The sequence below is a fragment of the Peromyscus californicus genome, unplaced genomic scaffold (genome assembly GCF_007827085.1).
Source record: "Peromyscus californicus insignis strain IS unplaced genomic scaffold, ASM782708v3 Scaffold_4__1_contigs__length_199733344, whole genome shotgun sequence".
Taxonomy (NCBI): domain Eukaryota; kingdom Metazoa; phylum Chordata; class Mammalia; order Rodentia; family Cricetidae; genus Peromyscus; species Peromyscus californicus.
In genome coordinates, this window is record NW_026294562.1 from 80891385 (window position 1) to 80907120 (window position 15736).

General features: G+C 44.5%; 1 protein-coding gene across 3 annotated transcripts in view; it reads right to left on the reverse strand.

Annotated features, from left to right (window-relative positions):
* Positions 1-15736, reverse strand: part of Prkcb (protein kinase C beta) — a 344023-nt gene that overhangs the window by 44048 nt on the left and 284239 nt on the right. For all 3 annotated transcript variants that reach the window (XM_052762091.1, XM_052762090.1, XM_052762092.1), the window contains 2 exons: positions 4741-4832; positions 2846-2908 (listed from right to left, as the gene is read on the reverse strand). In XM_052762091.1, coding sequence (XP_052618051.1) covers positions 2846-2908; positions 4741-4832 — 155 coding nt within the window. The remainder of the gene's footprint in view (positions 1-2845; positions 2909-4740; positions 4833-15736) is intronic.

Genomic DNA, 15736 nt, shown 5'->3' on the forward strand with positions numbered 1-15736 from the left:
AAAAACAAAGAGGAACCATGCTATCAAGTAGAGAGCTAAGTGAAAGAGGAAGTGATTTGTAACACCTGAAAAGATTTTTCCACAGTAGAGGAAATATCTATGAAATCATAAAATTATACATCTTCTGTCATGTGTTTTTACAATTTTCATTTGATTATCAATTTCTAGAACTCTATCTCAATTGAGTTTCTTGATAGCGAGCAATTGAAAACAACTTTAATTATTTTAATATGGAAGGGAATCTATAGAAAGATGCTGAGGAGTTCGAAAAATCTCTGAGGGGGCTGGAGAACCCAGCAGGGAGGTTCTACAAAGTGGGAAACATGCCTGCTTAAAATGCAGAGTGGGCACAGGGGGGCTACTGCTGACATTCCCACTAGATACAGACATTGCTTCTTGTTCCATGAGGTCCTGATGCTGGACTCTACAAGTTGCTGCCAACAACTACTTCTCCTCTTGCCTCTGGAAAACAGCTGCAGCTGGTGACTGTGGCCATTCTCGGCTATGGCCTTCCTCGGTCGCCAGTTTTCTTGATTTACAGTATTGAGTGAATACAACTGAATGTCTAAGCCTGAGTCATGGGCTTGGCCCTGCTCACAGAATATGTGTGATCATTTCATATCTCTGTATTTTGAAGATAGTATCTCACTAGGTAGCCCAGGTTAGCCTTGGACTCATCATCCTCCTGCTTCATGTTCCCATGTGCTAGGGTTATAGGTATGTATAACTATAGCTGGGTTGTTAGTCTTTATGGACTTTGTAAAAAAAAAAAAACACCATGTTAACAATGAAGAAAGAAAAGGGGAATCTCTACATAGGCGAGGGGGGATAGATAGATAGATAGATAGATAGATAGATAGATAGATAGATAGATAGATATAGACAGATAGATAGAGATAGACAGATAGGCAGGCAGACAGATAGGCAGACAGACAGGCAGATAGATGGATGGATAGATAGATAGATAGATAGATAGATAGATAGATAGATAGATAGATAGATAGATAGAGCATTTTAGAGAAGGGATTGTCTTAGGACCTGAACTGCTCATCAATTCCTAATCCTATTCCAGATCCTGCTAGGCTGAAAATGAGCCCTGAATCCTCAGCTCAGCTAACAAGAACTCAGTTTCATTCCTGGGGCTGTGTAGTCTTCCAACATATGTGTAGTTCACACTTAATCTTCTCAGAAGCCTGATTGGTTCTATTCTTTGAGAGGTACATCCTATGCAGGAGTTAGAACCTACTGTTGGGATGTCAGGTGAAATTCTTATTGAGTGAAAACTTACCCATAGTCCTTGGTTTGGGAGATTAAGCAGCAACTGAAGTCACTGGCTTGAAGTCAGGGTCATACCACATAGATGACAATGTACCTTCTATACAGAAGATAGTGTGTACCTTCCGAGGCCAGAATTACATTTCAGTACAAGATGCCCCCATTATGAGAGGGAAACTTGAGAGATTGAAGGATTCCAAAGTTCCATATTATACTGACACGGTGGTGCATGTTCACTGGGGGCAATCATTGGTAAGATGACCAAACTATTTAAAACCAACTTACTTGCCTTTCTGTTTCTGTACATCCACTGGACAATCTATGGGGCAGACAAAACCACTTTTCTCCATCGCATTAATCCTTTTATTATCAGGAGAAAATGAGGATGTGCCAAGCTTGGAATAGTATCATCTCACCTCACAATTTCATCTCGCTACTGCTGAGTAAATAAAACTTCCGGTCTCTGTGGGACTCTAGCAAGGCTCCACCTTCTGTTGCTCTTTCCCTAACAACTCTAGCTCTACCTCCACCTGCCTGAAAACAACCAAAGTTGGTATCTTCCTGTAGTTTGTCTCATATCCTTCAGCTCGAGAGTAAGAGGTTCAGGACCCCAAGCTTGCTCTAACCAGGAAAGAATTTCCATTCTTTCTATGTTAAAGAGGTGACTACCCAGCACTAGCAACCCCGTTTCCTTCTCGCCATAAACTCTAGTCCCTCCAGTTCACTTCTCTGCCTCTTGCTCTATAGCTTTTGTCCCTTCTCTCTTTCCTCCACTTGGAACAGTACTCAGCACACAGTAGGCTTTTGAAGAATATTTGTCAAACAAATGAATGAAATGGGTTTATATGATTCTTCAGGAGCCTTTCAGCAGACCCTTGGCCATGCCAAGAGCTGATAAAAAGCACATGCCCCACCAGTTCCTATTACATAACCACCAGGCAATCCCCCGTAGCCTGTGCCATTCTCATGTACGTAGCACAAGAGGAACTGTACACCCTGGACTCACTGACAAATAGCAGCCCCAGGCTCGCTACCCTGCCTTGCATGAAATAGAAAATGGTGTGACTCATATAGCTATGATCACACACTTGTTTCTCCCCAAACCGGCAAATGCCAACTTCTGAAGTTAATCCTGTCTTTCAGGGAGAGCAACTCAGAGATCTATTTCCAAATTGCAGCTACATGCAAGGAAAATTGTTGCATAATAATACAATCCTGCCACATTCTGCAGCTAGTTCTTTACATGCTTCCTGGATGTGGGGTCCAGGAGAAAAGTGCTGGCATTCTCTCGTCAGAGGTGCCCCTTCTCAGAGATGCAGTGTCCTCATGTTTGAGGTCCCAAAGAATCATGGGTGACACAGTCCATCAAGATTTTTCTATCACCATATACAGCTGCCCAAACTTTGCCAGGGCAGTGGGCGATGCTGCCTGGCAGAACACATGCCCAAGTTAGTACTGGAGAATTCCTCCCCCACCACAGATTCTAATTTTAAAAGCAGTTGAAGAAAGAGGCAGGAAGGGAGGAGCTGAGGGAGCCGAGGAGATAGAAAGAACAGCCATGCTCACTTACCGGTAAATGATGCCCTTGCTTTGCAAGAAGAACAGACCAATGGCAATCTCTGCAGCATAAAATCTGAAATTAAAAAAAAATGGTGATGGAGAAAGTCAAGGACACCATATGCTTGGCAACTCTCAGAAGTCAATATAATATTGAACAAGGCACAGGGCATGAAAAACCCACTATGGATGGTCAGCTCGACGTCTCATAAAATGCTGAGGTGGGTGGAGGATGGTTCAGAGTGACACATGGGGGTGGTTGAAGGGTCAGCAACTGCATAATGGGGAGAGGGTGGGCTGGTGGAGAAGGATTGTTTCAATCTACTACAAGTTAAAGGACATTGGTGACAGCATCTGGCAGCTGTTGGAGGCTTAGCATGCACTTAGCATCGTTCTCGGGGTTATCTGTTTTAATTCAACCTAGAATCCGATGACATGGGTCCTACTAGTACCCCTCTGATATTCAAATGGGGAAACGGAGGCTTAGAAGTCCGTGAAGAGTCTGGAGAAGACATAAGCAAATGAGTGGAAACAGCTGGTGTCCCAAGTGACCTTCTTAGTAAAGGTCTGCCAAGAAGGAAAGAGGAGTCTATTGTTTGTTCTTGTGGCTCTAGGGGTACATGTTCTGTACAGGGGTCCAGAACCCAGAGGATGGTGCATCTAGGCACATCCTCAGTCCTTGTTTTGTTATTTCTTGAGGTCTAATCTCACTCTGCAGCTCAACTGGCCTGTAACTCTGTAACTTGTCAAGTAGCCCAGGCTTGCCTCAAACTTGAAATCTCCCTGCCTTAGCCTCCCAACAGCTGACCACTGTGCCTGGCTCGTGAAAGAGATCTTAATAACACACACACACACACAAAAAGCCAGTTCTACCACAAGGGTTGGTTGGACCTCAGGGAGTTGTGTGAGTCCTAATACTACGTGTTGCATAGTGATGATTTAAACCTGGGTCAACTAGATGTCAGAGAAAAGGAGAAGCAGTCCTGTGACACCATCACAACTTGAGTTGGAAGCATGGGGCTAAACAGAATAGTGTTCCTGACTTAGCAGGTGGGAAGAGAGGAAGCAGGCTGAAAGAAACTGCAGCCCACAGCCTTCCCAGAGCTTCAGGGTGAGGCCCTCGATGGGCGCTGGGGACTCTCTGGAGAAGCAACAAGATCTAAGCAAATACCCAGGCAGGGGAATTGACGTTCATTCCTGTGGCTTTTTCTGTTCCTGCTCACCCACGGGGTTCTAAGCAAAGAAAAAGCTTGGTGAGATTTTTATTTTATACATTATCTTTTACTGGCTTCTGCATCAGTAGGAACAAAATGGAGAACCCACAGACAACGGCTGCTAATCACCTTGATCCTTTATCTCCCCCAGAGTCGGAGGGAAAGAGGCGTAGGAAACGGATGAACAAACGCAGGTGGACCTCACCCACACAGATCCTCCCCTAGTGCCAGAACCTTGACGTTCCCCATCCTCCAGGTCTTGGTTCACTCGTTCGTAAAGCTTGGATGAAACTATCTCCCTCCCCGTGCTGCTCAGGATGAAGTGAGACCGTGTTTGCTCAGTACTTAGGGTCTGGTACAAAGAAAGCTCTCAATAAATATTAGCAAACGAACAACAACAACAAAAATAAAACCTGCAAAGACATTCTCCGAGGAAGATAGAAGACCTTTCTCAGGATTGAGGGGCAAAAAAATTAGAGATTATGAAACAGCCATCGATTTAGAACTATGAGTTCTTAGCTGGCCTTCAAGAACATAAAGAAACATCCCCGGACAAGCAGAATACGGTTCTCTTTGGCCAAATATTCCTCACAGAGGAAGCTTTAGATGTTGAAAAATCCCTCATTGGTTAAAACTTCAAAGGAACTGACACCCATTTATCCCAAGAAAGGGCACAGAGGGAGGTCTGCCTTACACAGCGTGGGGCTCCTTGAACCGGCCAACTTGTTGGATGTGGTACATGAGGTCACCCCCGTTCACATACTCCATCACAAAGTACAGACGGTCCTGAGGAAAGAGAGCAGACAGCGATATCAGTACCCCATAGTTTCTCAGGCTCCAAACAGGGAGCAGGGAGTAGCTGGGATTTATGATTAAAACTATGATTAAACCAGGATTCTTGATGTGTTCTTTCATGCAGGACCCAGCATTCCCTTAAAGGTAACCTCTGTGCCACTGTAAGTGTGCAGGCTAGCACAAGTGGAATGAAATCACTTTTAATTAATAACTACAAATTGAAATTCATTTGTGCTGGAAAATAAAATTAACACACAGATCTTACTACTTAATTGATATTATTGTTTAGAACAAGGTTTGCTGGAACAAAAAGTAGAAAATACTGGGTGGGTAATTTTATAGTAATAGGTATCTGTGGGAGTCAGTCTTCACGTTGGCTCTCCAATGATCTCACCTCCTAATATGCATGCCCTCCTGTCCTAGCTCCCCCTCAATGACTGGGCTAATTTGTGTGACCAAGAGCATGCATGACTTTGGGATGAGGTCACAAAAGACCTTACAGCTTCCACTCTGCACTTTCTTCGATTATGTCTTCTACAGCAGGTATGATGTGTAGACCTCAACCAGTCCTACAGAAGAGGCCTATTGGCAACCTAAAGCTTCTTATTCACACACAGCACTGACTCCCTAGTCATGTGAATGAATCACCCTGGAAAAGACTGTTTCTCCTCAGTCAAGCCTTCAGGGGACTGCAGTTCCCACTGGCCACTTGATGTAACTTCATTTGGGACCGGATATTAGACTTCTAGGGAAGTGTGCTAGCCTAAACCCCTAACAGGAATTGTGAAGCGGTAAGTGTTTACTGGTGCTTTAAGCCACAGAGTTTTGAAATACTAGGTGACAGACATCTAACTTGGTGGCTAGCAAAGTCCACCAACTAGCAAAGTTTGAAAAATAACAGCCTAGGAAGACATCACTATGGTTGGGCCTGGAATGTCTCCCCAGATGTTCACGTGTTGAAGGCTTGAGCCCTATTTGTGTTAGTTACTTTTCTCGATACTATAACCAAAAACCTGAGACTGCAACTTAAGGGGAAGACGGGTCTATTTTGGCTCATGGCTTCTGTCTATGGCCACCTGTCTCCATGTTTTTAGATTAGATCCATATGAAGCAGAACATCATGGTGGCCAAAACATGTGGCAGACCCACTCAGCTGAGGGCAGACAGGAACTAGTCAGAAGAAATATAGGAAGGAGTCAGGATGAACAATAGTCCTCAGGAACATCCTTGAGTCTCCTGCTTATCCTACTTGGTTTCACCCCCTACTTCACCATCTCCCAGTTAAACATCATCATACTGTGGATGGATTAATCCACTGCCTAGGCAAGAGCTCTTAACCCAATTACTTCCCACAAGTCTATCTGCTGGTGGCCAAATCCTCCATCTATAAGTCTATGAGAATACATCATATTCAACCCAAAAGATCAGTGCAGCAGAGTCCAGAGGTGGGGCTTTGGGGAATTGGTTGGATCATGAGTCTTCGGGCTTCATTAATGGGTTAATTTGCTCATGATCATAACTTAGTAAGCTATTGGGAGGCAGTGGAAACTTAAGGAGATGGTACCTAGCTGGAGGACGTGGGTCACGGGGACATGCCCTTGAAGGGTATCTTTTGTCTCTGGCTGCTTCCCTAACCCTCCTTCCTTCCTGTGCTCCACCACAGCACTCTACCATCATGCTCTGCCTCATCGATGGGAGGAATAGTGGGAGGGTCCAGGTGACCACAGACTGAAACCTGTGAAACAATGACCCCAAACTGACCTTCTTCCCTTAAATCGTTTTCCTCAGACATTTTGTTACAGCAAATATTGATGTGTGCACAGGCGTATTTCAGGCATTTTCATGGCAAATCCAGCAGATTGCCCTAAATCTCTCAAGACTGAAGTTTAAAAGCAAAGGGCACACAATCATGACCTTCCTGTCAGGAGAAATGACATCCTAAAGAGACACCTGTGCCTTTCCTTTTAGCCATCAGACTGTGGAGACAATGGACCCCAAAGTATTAAAATTTCCCCAGAAATCCCATGCTGGGAGAAGGAAAGAGATGAAGAACTGGTGCCCAGTCAGAGGAGGAACCTGCCTCTCGGGAAGAGACTACACACAGTCTGTCAACCTGTCAGACCACCCTGTAGGACAGACCAGAGCCAAGACAGTGATGGGTCAGTGCAGGGCAGGACCACACCTTGAGCCAGACAGTTTAGTTATTCATATGTCTCGCCCTCTATCTAAAGCTAAGTCATGTCAATCACCCCCAAGACAGACTCCCTCTTTCCAATGTGGCCATAATGGATAATCCAGTCTCCCTTCTCTGCTTTTTATAAGCAACAACAAGAACCTAAAATAAGAACATAATATGCAGAAATGAAACTGGAACCAGTGGAAAAAGCCGTATCTCCACTTAGGGGATTTTCTATATGTCTCCCAAGGCATGCTGTGAACTCTTGCAGGTCAGGGCTGTGTAAGCCTGTTCCTGGTACCATGAGCAACACACAGTAGGTACCCAGAGAGTGAAAGAGCACATGCTTAGAAGTCAAAGAGACTGTTTAGAAACCTGGCTCTGACTCTTGATAGCAGGGGATCTCAAGTGTTAACATTTGGGTTCCCTCGTTTGAACAGTGGAGGGGATCAGACCCTGGTGCTGTTAGTGAGGCTAATGAGGCAGAAGGTACCATGGTCCTTGGGAAATGCCTGCCTGAGATTGGACATTCCTCCTTCTGTCAAAGGGTGTTTGCTAAACGAATGAACGGCACCCTCTCTTCTCAGTTCTGCTTGGGGTAGATCGTTCCTTTACTCTGCCTTCTTTTGGCTTGCAGGGCCTGCACTATTTGCAGGAAACTCAAATCCCCCTCATGTTCCCAGGCTAAAAAAACCGCTTCCTCTAAATTAACCCACCCAATCTAAGTCAGGTCTGCTTGTTATAGTCTTCCGCGAACCTCTGTGGCTGTCCCCTCTGATCACATCAGTTTGTCTTTATATACTTAACTTGATGATAGTCTAGTCCATCGGTTTATTCATTTATCCAGTAAGTAAAGAAATATTTGCCGAGCCCTACTAGGTACCAGATTACAGGTGCCAGAGAGAAAAGTCATGAACAAAAACCAACAAAATTCCCTAGCCTCTGTGTTTCAACTTAGCAGAGTGATGCTGTTAAAGATGACGTTAGAGGTAGCAAGCAGAGTGCCTAAAGGTTAGGAGTGCGACATAAAAATCGGTGCAGGTAAAAGAGACTGAGATGTCAGCAGATGAGACGGGGGGGGGGGGGGGACTTCCAACTGCAATCAAGTGCTCAGGACAAACCTCACTGAGATGTTTGAGCAAAGCCACCCAGAGCAGGGATGTATCTAGTGGAGGAAGCAGCCGATGCAAAGGCCACGGGCAGACAGTCCACCTACTATGCCTTGGGATCCACCAGGAACCAGTGAAAGTGGAGAACAGAAAAGAAGGGAGACAGGGTGGGAGAGGGGACCAGAGATGGGCTGATTCAGGTCGTGTAGGGGTGTCTGCATGTGGGAAAATGTAAAGATTTGGAGCTTCATTTTGTGAGTCACTGTCTATGATGGATAGTACCGCATCCCCGCTATCTCTGGCCAAAGCAGTCCATTGATGCAAATTAACAACTGAACGGATGAAGGCTACAGGAATTTGTGGGCACCTGAACACCATCATAAGTTGGAAGGTTGGAAAAGATGTGCCGGCCCAGCAGCTTCTCTGGGGATAGGCCTCAGAAGATCACTCTATGTCCCTGGGCCTCCATCCCCTGCGTTTGATGAAGACAATATAAGCCCCATCTCAAACAGAGTGGCTCCAATGAGACACACAGAGCTATACACTGTGACTCTGATAAGGACGTGGAGGGGAGGGGTCACCTGGTTTCTCAAGCCAGACCAGTGCTTGCTTTAACTGGTCACCAAGTCAATTAGGTGGGGTATAGTCATTTTTTTTTCTAAAGAGAAAAATGAAGCAGGAATTAGAATGGAATGAACTTAAGAACGGAACAGAAAGGGTCGGAGTCCTGGGGACAGAGCACTGAGTATGGTTTCGTGAAATGTGAGTTGGTTTGTTTAATGTGCTGGTCAAGCTGAGGTTTGATGTAAAAGTTGGTCTTACATGAAAAGTTGTAAAGCTGCTGGGAGGGCTCAAAAGCCGAGAGAACAGGTGTAAGGGGGAAGCTGCAGGGCAAAGGTCCCAGCTCCAAAATGAACGTGAGGTTGGGATGCCATTCTGGTACTTACTAGCTGTACAATGCCACACAATTATTAAACTCCCTGATCTCCAGATTTCTCTTCACTTACACAGTGGGTACTTGCCCCGGCTCATAGGCACTAAATAGGATGGCGTATACAGACTGCCTAAGATGTTGGCCATAGAAGAAATATTTAATCCAGCATTCAAAAAAAAAAAAATTCCTTCCAATGCATAGGCTTTCATGTTACTCTATATAACCAGTACTATACGTTTGCCAAGCGTGTATTTAAAGTTATTATATAGATACTAATGACACAAAGCCATTTCATCAAGCCAATGATGTGTACCTGAGTTAAAGGCTTTATGTATCTTACCTCTTTTACGTATCTACATGACCCAACAGGGCAAGCATTAGATCATTCTCTTGTCTTAATACATGGAGGCTGATGTGGAGAAAGGTAGCTGGTCAGTAGTCCCTCAACTGGTAAGTGGCAGAACCAAGTTGAACCAAGGTGGACGAGTTCTAGGGTCAATACTTGAAGCTTCTCACTATGCTGGCCCCAGTGAGTACAAGCAGCTTGAAAGGTTCTGAACTGGATGTCACAGAGGGATGTACGATGCATCCTTCCTTGGAAGCCTCCAGCCCGGCAGGGGAGAAGGTTCACAGTGCTCTACCTGGGCATCCAGCTGGAGCTGGCAAATTTACAGCAAGCAGAGCGAGTCAACCAATTATATATATTTTTGAATTTTTTTTTCTCTCTCAGATCAATACTGTTTTCCCTTCTAACCACCTCACGAGAGGCAGAGGGGGAAACGGGAAGGTTGAACATGCAGTTTGTACAAAGGTCACACTGAAGATGGCGGCGTGAAGTAGACAGTACACCAGAGCCAAAGACACTCAGCCCCTGGTTCTTGAGGGGGGGTGATAGAAAACAAGCCTAAAATAGCATCTGTCTTTGCCACACACTGAAGAGAACCAAAACACTTGCTTTTAAAAATTATTTTTAAAACTAGCAGATGGCATTGGCCACAGAGGGAGAAGTGAGGGAGAGATTTTACTTGCTTGATTTCTGGCTAGATTAATTCAACAACCCCCGCCCCCCCCCCCCAAACTCAATAGTTGGAATCCCAGCATCGGATGGCTCCACTGAGGGTAGTGTTTTATGGTCTGTTTCCACTGCTCACTGTATGTAGGGGACCCTGACGTCCACCATCTTTGAATTGTACCAGGCTAGCATGGGCCCACCAGTGCCTCAGTTATTAAATGTTATGGCTGGCATCTTGCTGTCCCTTTGCCTCTGAACACTTAATGATGCCCACTCGGTGTCAGGTGGCACTCCACTGCCCAGCCTTGTTTCTGTGAGGAACCCATAGTGCCCAGTGTGGAGGATTCACCAGACACCATTCCAAATGGCAACAATTCTCAAACCAGGGTGACAGATAATTTTAGGAAATCATAGGTGCATAGGCCTGTACTTTTTATAATTTGGGTTTTTGGAGTTTGAAAATATAATTAAACATAGGAAGCTTCTTATTTCATGGGTATTATTGCTGAAGAGGAAGAATAAGACACATGGAGTCACATATGACAGGGAGTCATGGGTGGGACCAGATCGTGTCTGAAGATGATAGAGATGGGAATTTCAGCTATTGCCCTGGATGGGTAAGTTCTTCACCAATTTTTACTCCTCTATTAAAATGTATTTAAATGTAAATGCAAAATGTGAAATTACTTTAAAATGAGTCTTAGAAATTCAGTTTATGGATGGTTGTTGTTGTTTGTTTGGGTTTTGCTTTTTTTTTTTCTGGGCATGGTGGTGAATGTACAATGAAGTACTTGGGAGGCTGAGACAGAAAGATTGTAAGACCATCTTGGGCTCCATGGCAAGACTAAAATAAGTAAGAAAGTAAATATTCACTTTTAAAACAGAAATGTAATTATTTAAATATATTAAAACTTCATAAATGGAAAGTCATTGTCCCTGTAAAAATCATAAACTCATATCTGGACTCTGTTATTTACATTATATGACCAATTTGACCTTGGTGCCTCAGTACTTTAAAGAATTTATTTTTAAAAAACGAACACCATTTGTCCATACCGCAAAATTCCTATCCTGCAGTAGTCAGTTGGTGGTCATCTAGAGAAAACCTTGAATAGAGGCAAGTTTGGGAATTTGCTCTGCGCATTGATTTTGTGTGAGTGTGTGTGAGTCATGGTATTAGTCATTACAGGGGCCCAGATAAAGAGTAAGATACATACCTTGTCTCTAGAGCATCCAACATCTTGGCTCATATATACATATAACTAACTCAAACTATAATTAAAATAAATGCAATAGAAGAAATGGCCAGAAGTGAACCTTGGGACCTCAGCTAACTATAGGGCCTCTTCCGTAGCCCCCAACTCCCACCCAATTAGCTCCCCCCAGCTCCTTGGAACTTGGCTTTGCTCCCCACTCTTCTTACAAAACCATGGCCTCAAAAATTCCTTGTTCTCACACCCATAGTTTTTTATAAGACCCCTCCCCCCCATATAGGAATCATAAAGTACTTTTTGAGGATTAGCGCAAAGCCCAGCACGGCTCTCTCCCTCCTGTCACGGCTCACAGCCTTTTTCTAGGCTGATGCATGTTGACTTGTATTTCCATCCTTTCCCTCTCTTCTGAGCTCCAGTCAGCTCCAGCTGGCTCCAGGACGTTTCTAAGTGGGTGTTCCACTGTCGTCTCCAATTAAAAGCCCAGAAAGGCAAACTCACCACCTTTCTCTTCGGACTAGCCACTCTGCTCGGCCTTAAAGTGCCTCTTCAAAACTGATGCTGCTCTGACTCTTTCCTTTGAACTGTAAGCTGAAAGTAGCTTCCGTGCATTCTCAGTTTTCTTTCCTCTACTTCTTGTATTCCATCAGCAGATTAAAAAAAAATAAAATGAAATGTTGGTCTGTCACCATGTCATGTACAATGGTTGCACAGGATTTTCCAAATTTGGAATGTGAGTACAGGGGATGGTCATGTAAAATGATGATTGCGTGGCATATGCACAATTTATATGAGGGCCTGTACATGGAGCCAGGGCATTCGAAGAGACAATCTTCCCTCAATATCACTGAAATAGAGTGTGGCATGATGCTTGTGGGTGGTGAGGGGGACTTCTGCCATTTTCTCTGTGATTATGGTATGTATGTGTGAGATGTATGTGCACATGTGCCCATGTTTGTGTATACAGAGTCTAGAGGATGACATTAGATGGTCTGTTTTATCACTCTGCCTTCTTTCTTCAAGATAGGGTCTCACTGTACTGCAGCTGGCAGCCATCAGGCTCTGGTCATCCTCCTGTCTCCCCACACACATACACAGCACTAGGGTTACAGGTGCATGAGGCCATGCCCAGCTGTTTATATAGGAGTCAGGATCCAAATTCAGTTCCCCGTGTTGGTGGAACAAGCACTGTTATCCACTAGGCCATCACCCCAGGTCCCTTGCCACTTTTAATGAGACCTTGGAGAGAACACCAACCATGTGGGAAGCTCTTGTGCCATGTTCTAAGATGAATTGTGGGAAGTTGTCTATGTAATGATTTTTAATGATTTTTTTTCAAGGCTGGTCCATGAATTCCATGTGTCTGTAAGCTGCTCCCTTTATCACACATAGCCATCTGCTTCTCTCCAGAGAAGCCACGAAACGCTGTGATTTTGTGCTCTGGCTTTGGCATCAGCCAGTCCTGATTCACACCCTAGTTACACAGGATACTTGCTCTGAGACCTTGGGTTGGTTGTTCGTACTCTCTGTCTTCCTAATGGAGTACAGTCATAGCAGCTTCTCCTCCATATGGGATGCTTCCATGTCCAACAATGTGTGCCAAGTCTGAATTCGCAGACCTTCATTGAGGTGAATGTGTGGTCAAGGAGATGTGTCCACATTCAACTCTTGCTGTGGGATGTCTTTCTGTACACTGTGAATGTGTGTTGCTCAGATTGGTTGATAAATAAAGCTGTTTGGCCAATGGTGAGGCAGAATAAGGTTAGGTGGTACACTCAAAAAGAAGAGAGAGGAAGAAAAAAGTCAAGGGAGATGCTGCAAGCTGCCGCCAGGAGAAGCAAGATATCAAAGTACCGGTAAGCCACAAAGCCATGTGTCAAGACACAGAATAATAGGAATGGGTTGAATTAAGTTATAAGAGCTAGTTAATAATATGGTGATATTTTATTTGTGCTGAAATGTGCTTTTATTTGTATGTTAATAAATAAAGTTTGCCTGGAGATCAGAGGTCAAAGAGAGCCATAAGCAGAGTCAGGCGGTGGTAGCTCAAGCCCTTAATCCGATCACATGGCAGGCAGAGTTTAGGTATGGTCAAGTACACAGCCAAGTGTGGTGACCTGAGCCTTTAATCCCAGTACCAACCATAGAGACCTGGAGGTCTATATAGACAGGCAGTGATGAGGAAGTCATGTGGTTGGGTTTAGAGCCAATGAGAAGGCAGAACAGAAAGGCAATAAAAAGACAAGTCAGGCAGGAAGAAACTCTCTCTCTGGGGAAGCGACGGTGGCGGCGAGGTGGTAAGATAAGGTAGTCATGACTCTCTGATCTCTCTGGCTGTTTACATCTGTATTTGGCTCTGTGTTTCTTATTTACGAAGATTGTTTAGAATTTCATCTACATAATAATGTGCCAGAGCCATAGGCCATACAGTTTGTAATTAATATTAAGCCTTTCAGTGATTATTTTATGAGCGGCTGCGGGACGGCAGGGCTGGGTGAAACAAGAGAAACTTCTGATTACAAACTCTCCTTTCTCCCCCTTTTCAGCTTGAGAATCCCAGTCCCAAACAAGAACTTGCTGCTCTTTTTGCCTTAACTTCCTAATGCCCTTTCACAGACACAGAGGTTCTCAGGGCTAGGACCACCTTTCTTCCTCTGGGGACTTCATAGATCTTGGATTATCGAATGAATATGCCAATGCCACCATTGAGAAAGAGAGAACCCAACTACCTTTATCTCTACTATATACTCAGTTTCCATTTCTGGTGCCTTACCTGCCTGCAAAGATCCTCTAATCATTAGAGCCTTGAATCCCTGATACCTGCCAAGTGCCCAGGAGCCCCTTGGGTACTAGCTTCCTCTCCTATGAAGCACTGAAGCCTGTATCTGTGCCTGAATCTTCTTGGCCTCCTTTGGCATCGCCCACCTAACAGGAGCACCACTTAAGCCTTCCAAGTAGATACAACACTTTTTATAAGGCTCCTACTGAGTTAGTACCTAATGAGCACTTGGTTGGGCCATGAAAGAACACCTGATATAAGCTGAACCAATCAGATTCTCTTCCCCGTGATTACAAATTGGAAGGAAGCCACATTTGCCACAAGTAGTGAAAAACACAGAAATAACGAGGAAGCAGACAATCTGCCTTCAACTTGCAGATTCTAGGTCCTTCCAAGGTCAAGCACACCTGTGCCTTTGTTTCTCTCCCATAACATCTTACCTAGTGTTAGCAGTTTGTGTTTGTTTGTGCATGTGGTAGTTGGGTGTGGGATAGAAGTGTTCTATTTCTTATAACCCAGGCATCTCTGACCAAGACCTTTGCCAGAACCTTCTTCAGCATTGCCCTAAGGTCCCACCACACCCTTGGACATTACTACTAAACCAGATATGGCCTGAATCATCATTGCTCCTTGGATGCTCTTGGGAGTTCAAAGGCATGTCACCAGGGTACATTCTATAAGTGGAGACCATCCCCATCTCCATCTCTGTCCTCTTTTGTATTCTGGGTGGATGCTTCTCCCAGCATGCCTTGCAGCTGAGTTATTGCTGGGCCATGGCAGCAAATTTGGGGAGGAAGTAACTTCTGTCCTTCAATGACTCATGAAATCTAATTCTATTTAAAAAAAAAAAAGAGGTGCATATGTTCAATTGAAAAGAAAACAGTTAAAATAGATGTTTTGCTGAAGAAACTTAACTGCCTGTGCCCACTGGCAGTTGGGAAATTACATGAATGTGCCTGGCTGACAATTGTCCCTGAGAAAAACTGCAAAAACATTGCAGGAAATGAAATCATTTTGTACCTGTGTGGCAAGGGGCCCCAGCTCAGCTCTAACCGTGGAACCAGCTTCCACTCAGTAGTGCCTGTTAGATTCGGTCAGCTGTCTCTTTTAATCCCCATGTAATGGGTTCCCTTTATGAGATGATGAAACCCATATTCAGAGCTGTTAGTGACTTTCTAGGAGTCCTGTGGCCGGTAATCACAGGTCCATATTCATCTCCCTGGGGAATGCGTGCTTTGCCCTGTGTGTTTCTCACGGGAGCTTGATTTGCCCGAGACTGGCTCATCTAATGAGCAATTCTCTAAAGCTTAACTCTCTCCCAAAAACTTCTGCATCTATTTTGCCATCTTGTGGCAATTTTTTAAAAATTTAAGAGGCTAAGGAGATGGCTCATAGGTTCTTACCTGTAAGTGCCCTTGCATTTGCTGTGTTAACATGAGGACCTGAGTTCTAATCCCCTGCACCCATGTAAAAACTCGGGTGTGGCTGCACACACCTGCAACCCCAACTCTGTGAGGGGTCGATGTATTGCAATCACTGGATCATGATGACCTTGTCTCAGGGTAACAAGGGACAGAGCAGACCACATGTCGAACTCCTCTGGACTGTGTGTGTGGGTACGCATGCCTGTATACACATGTGTGAATATAACACACACCCACACCAAATTTTAAT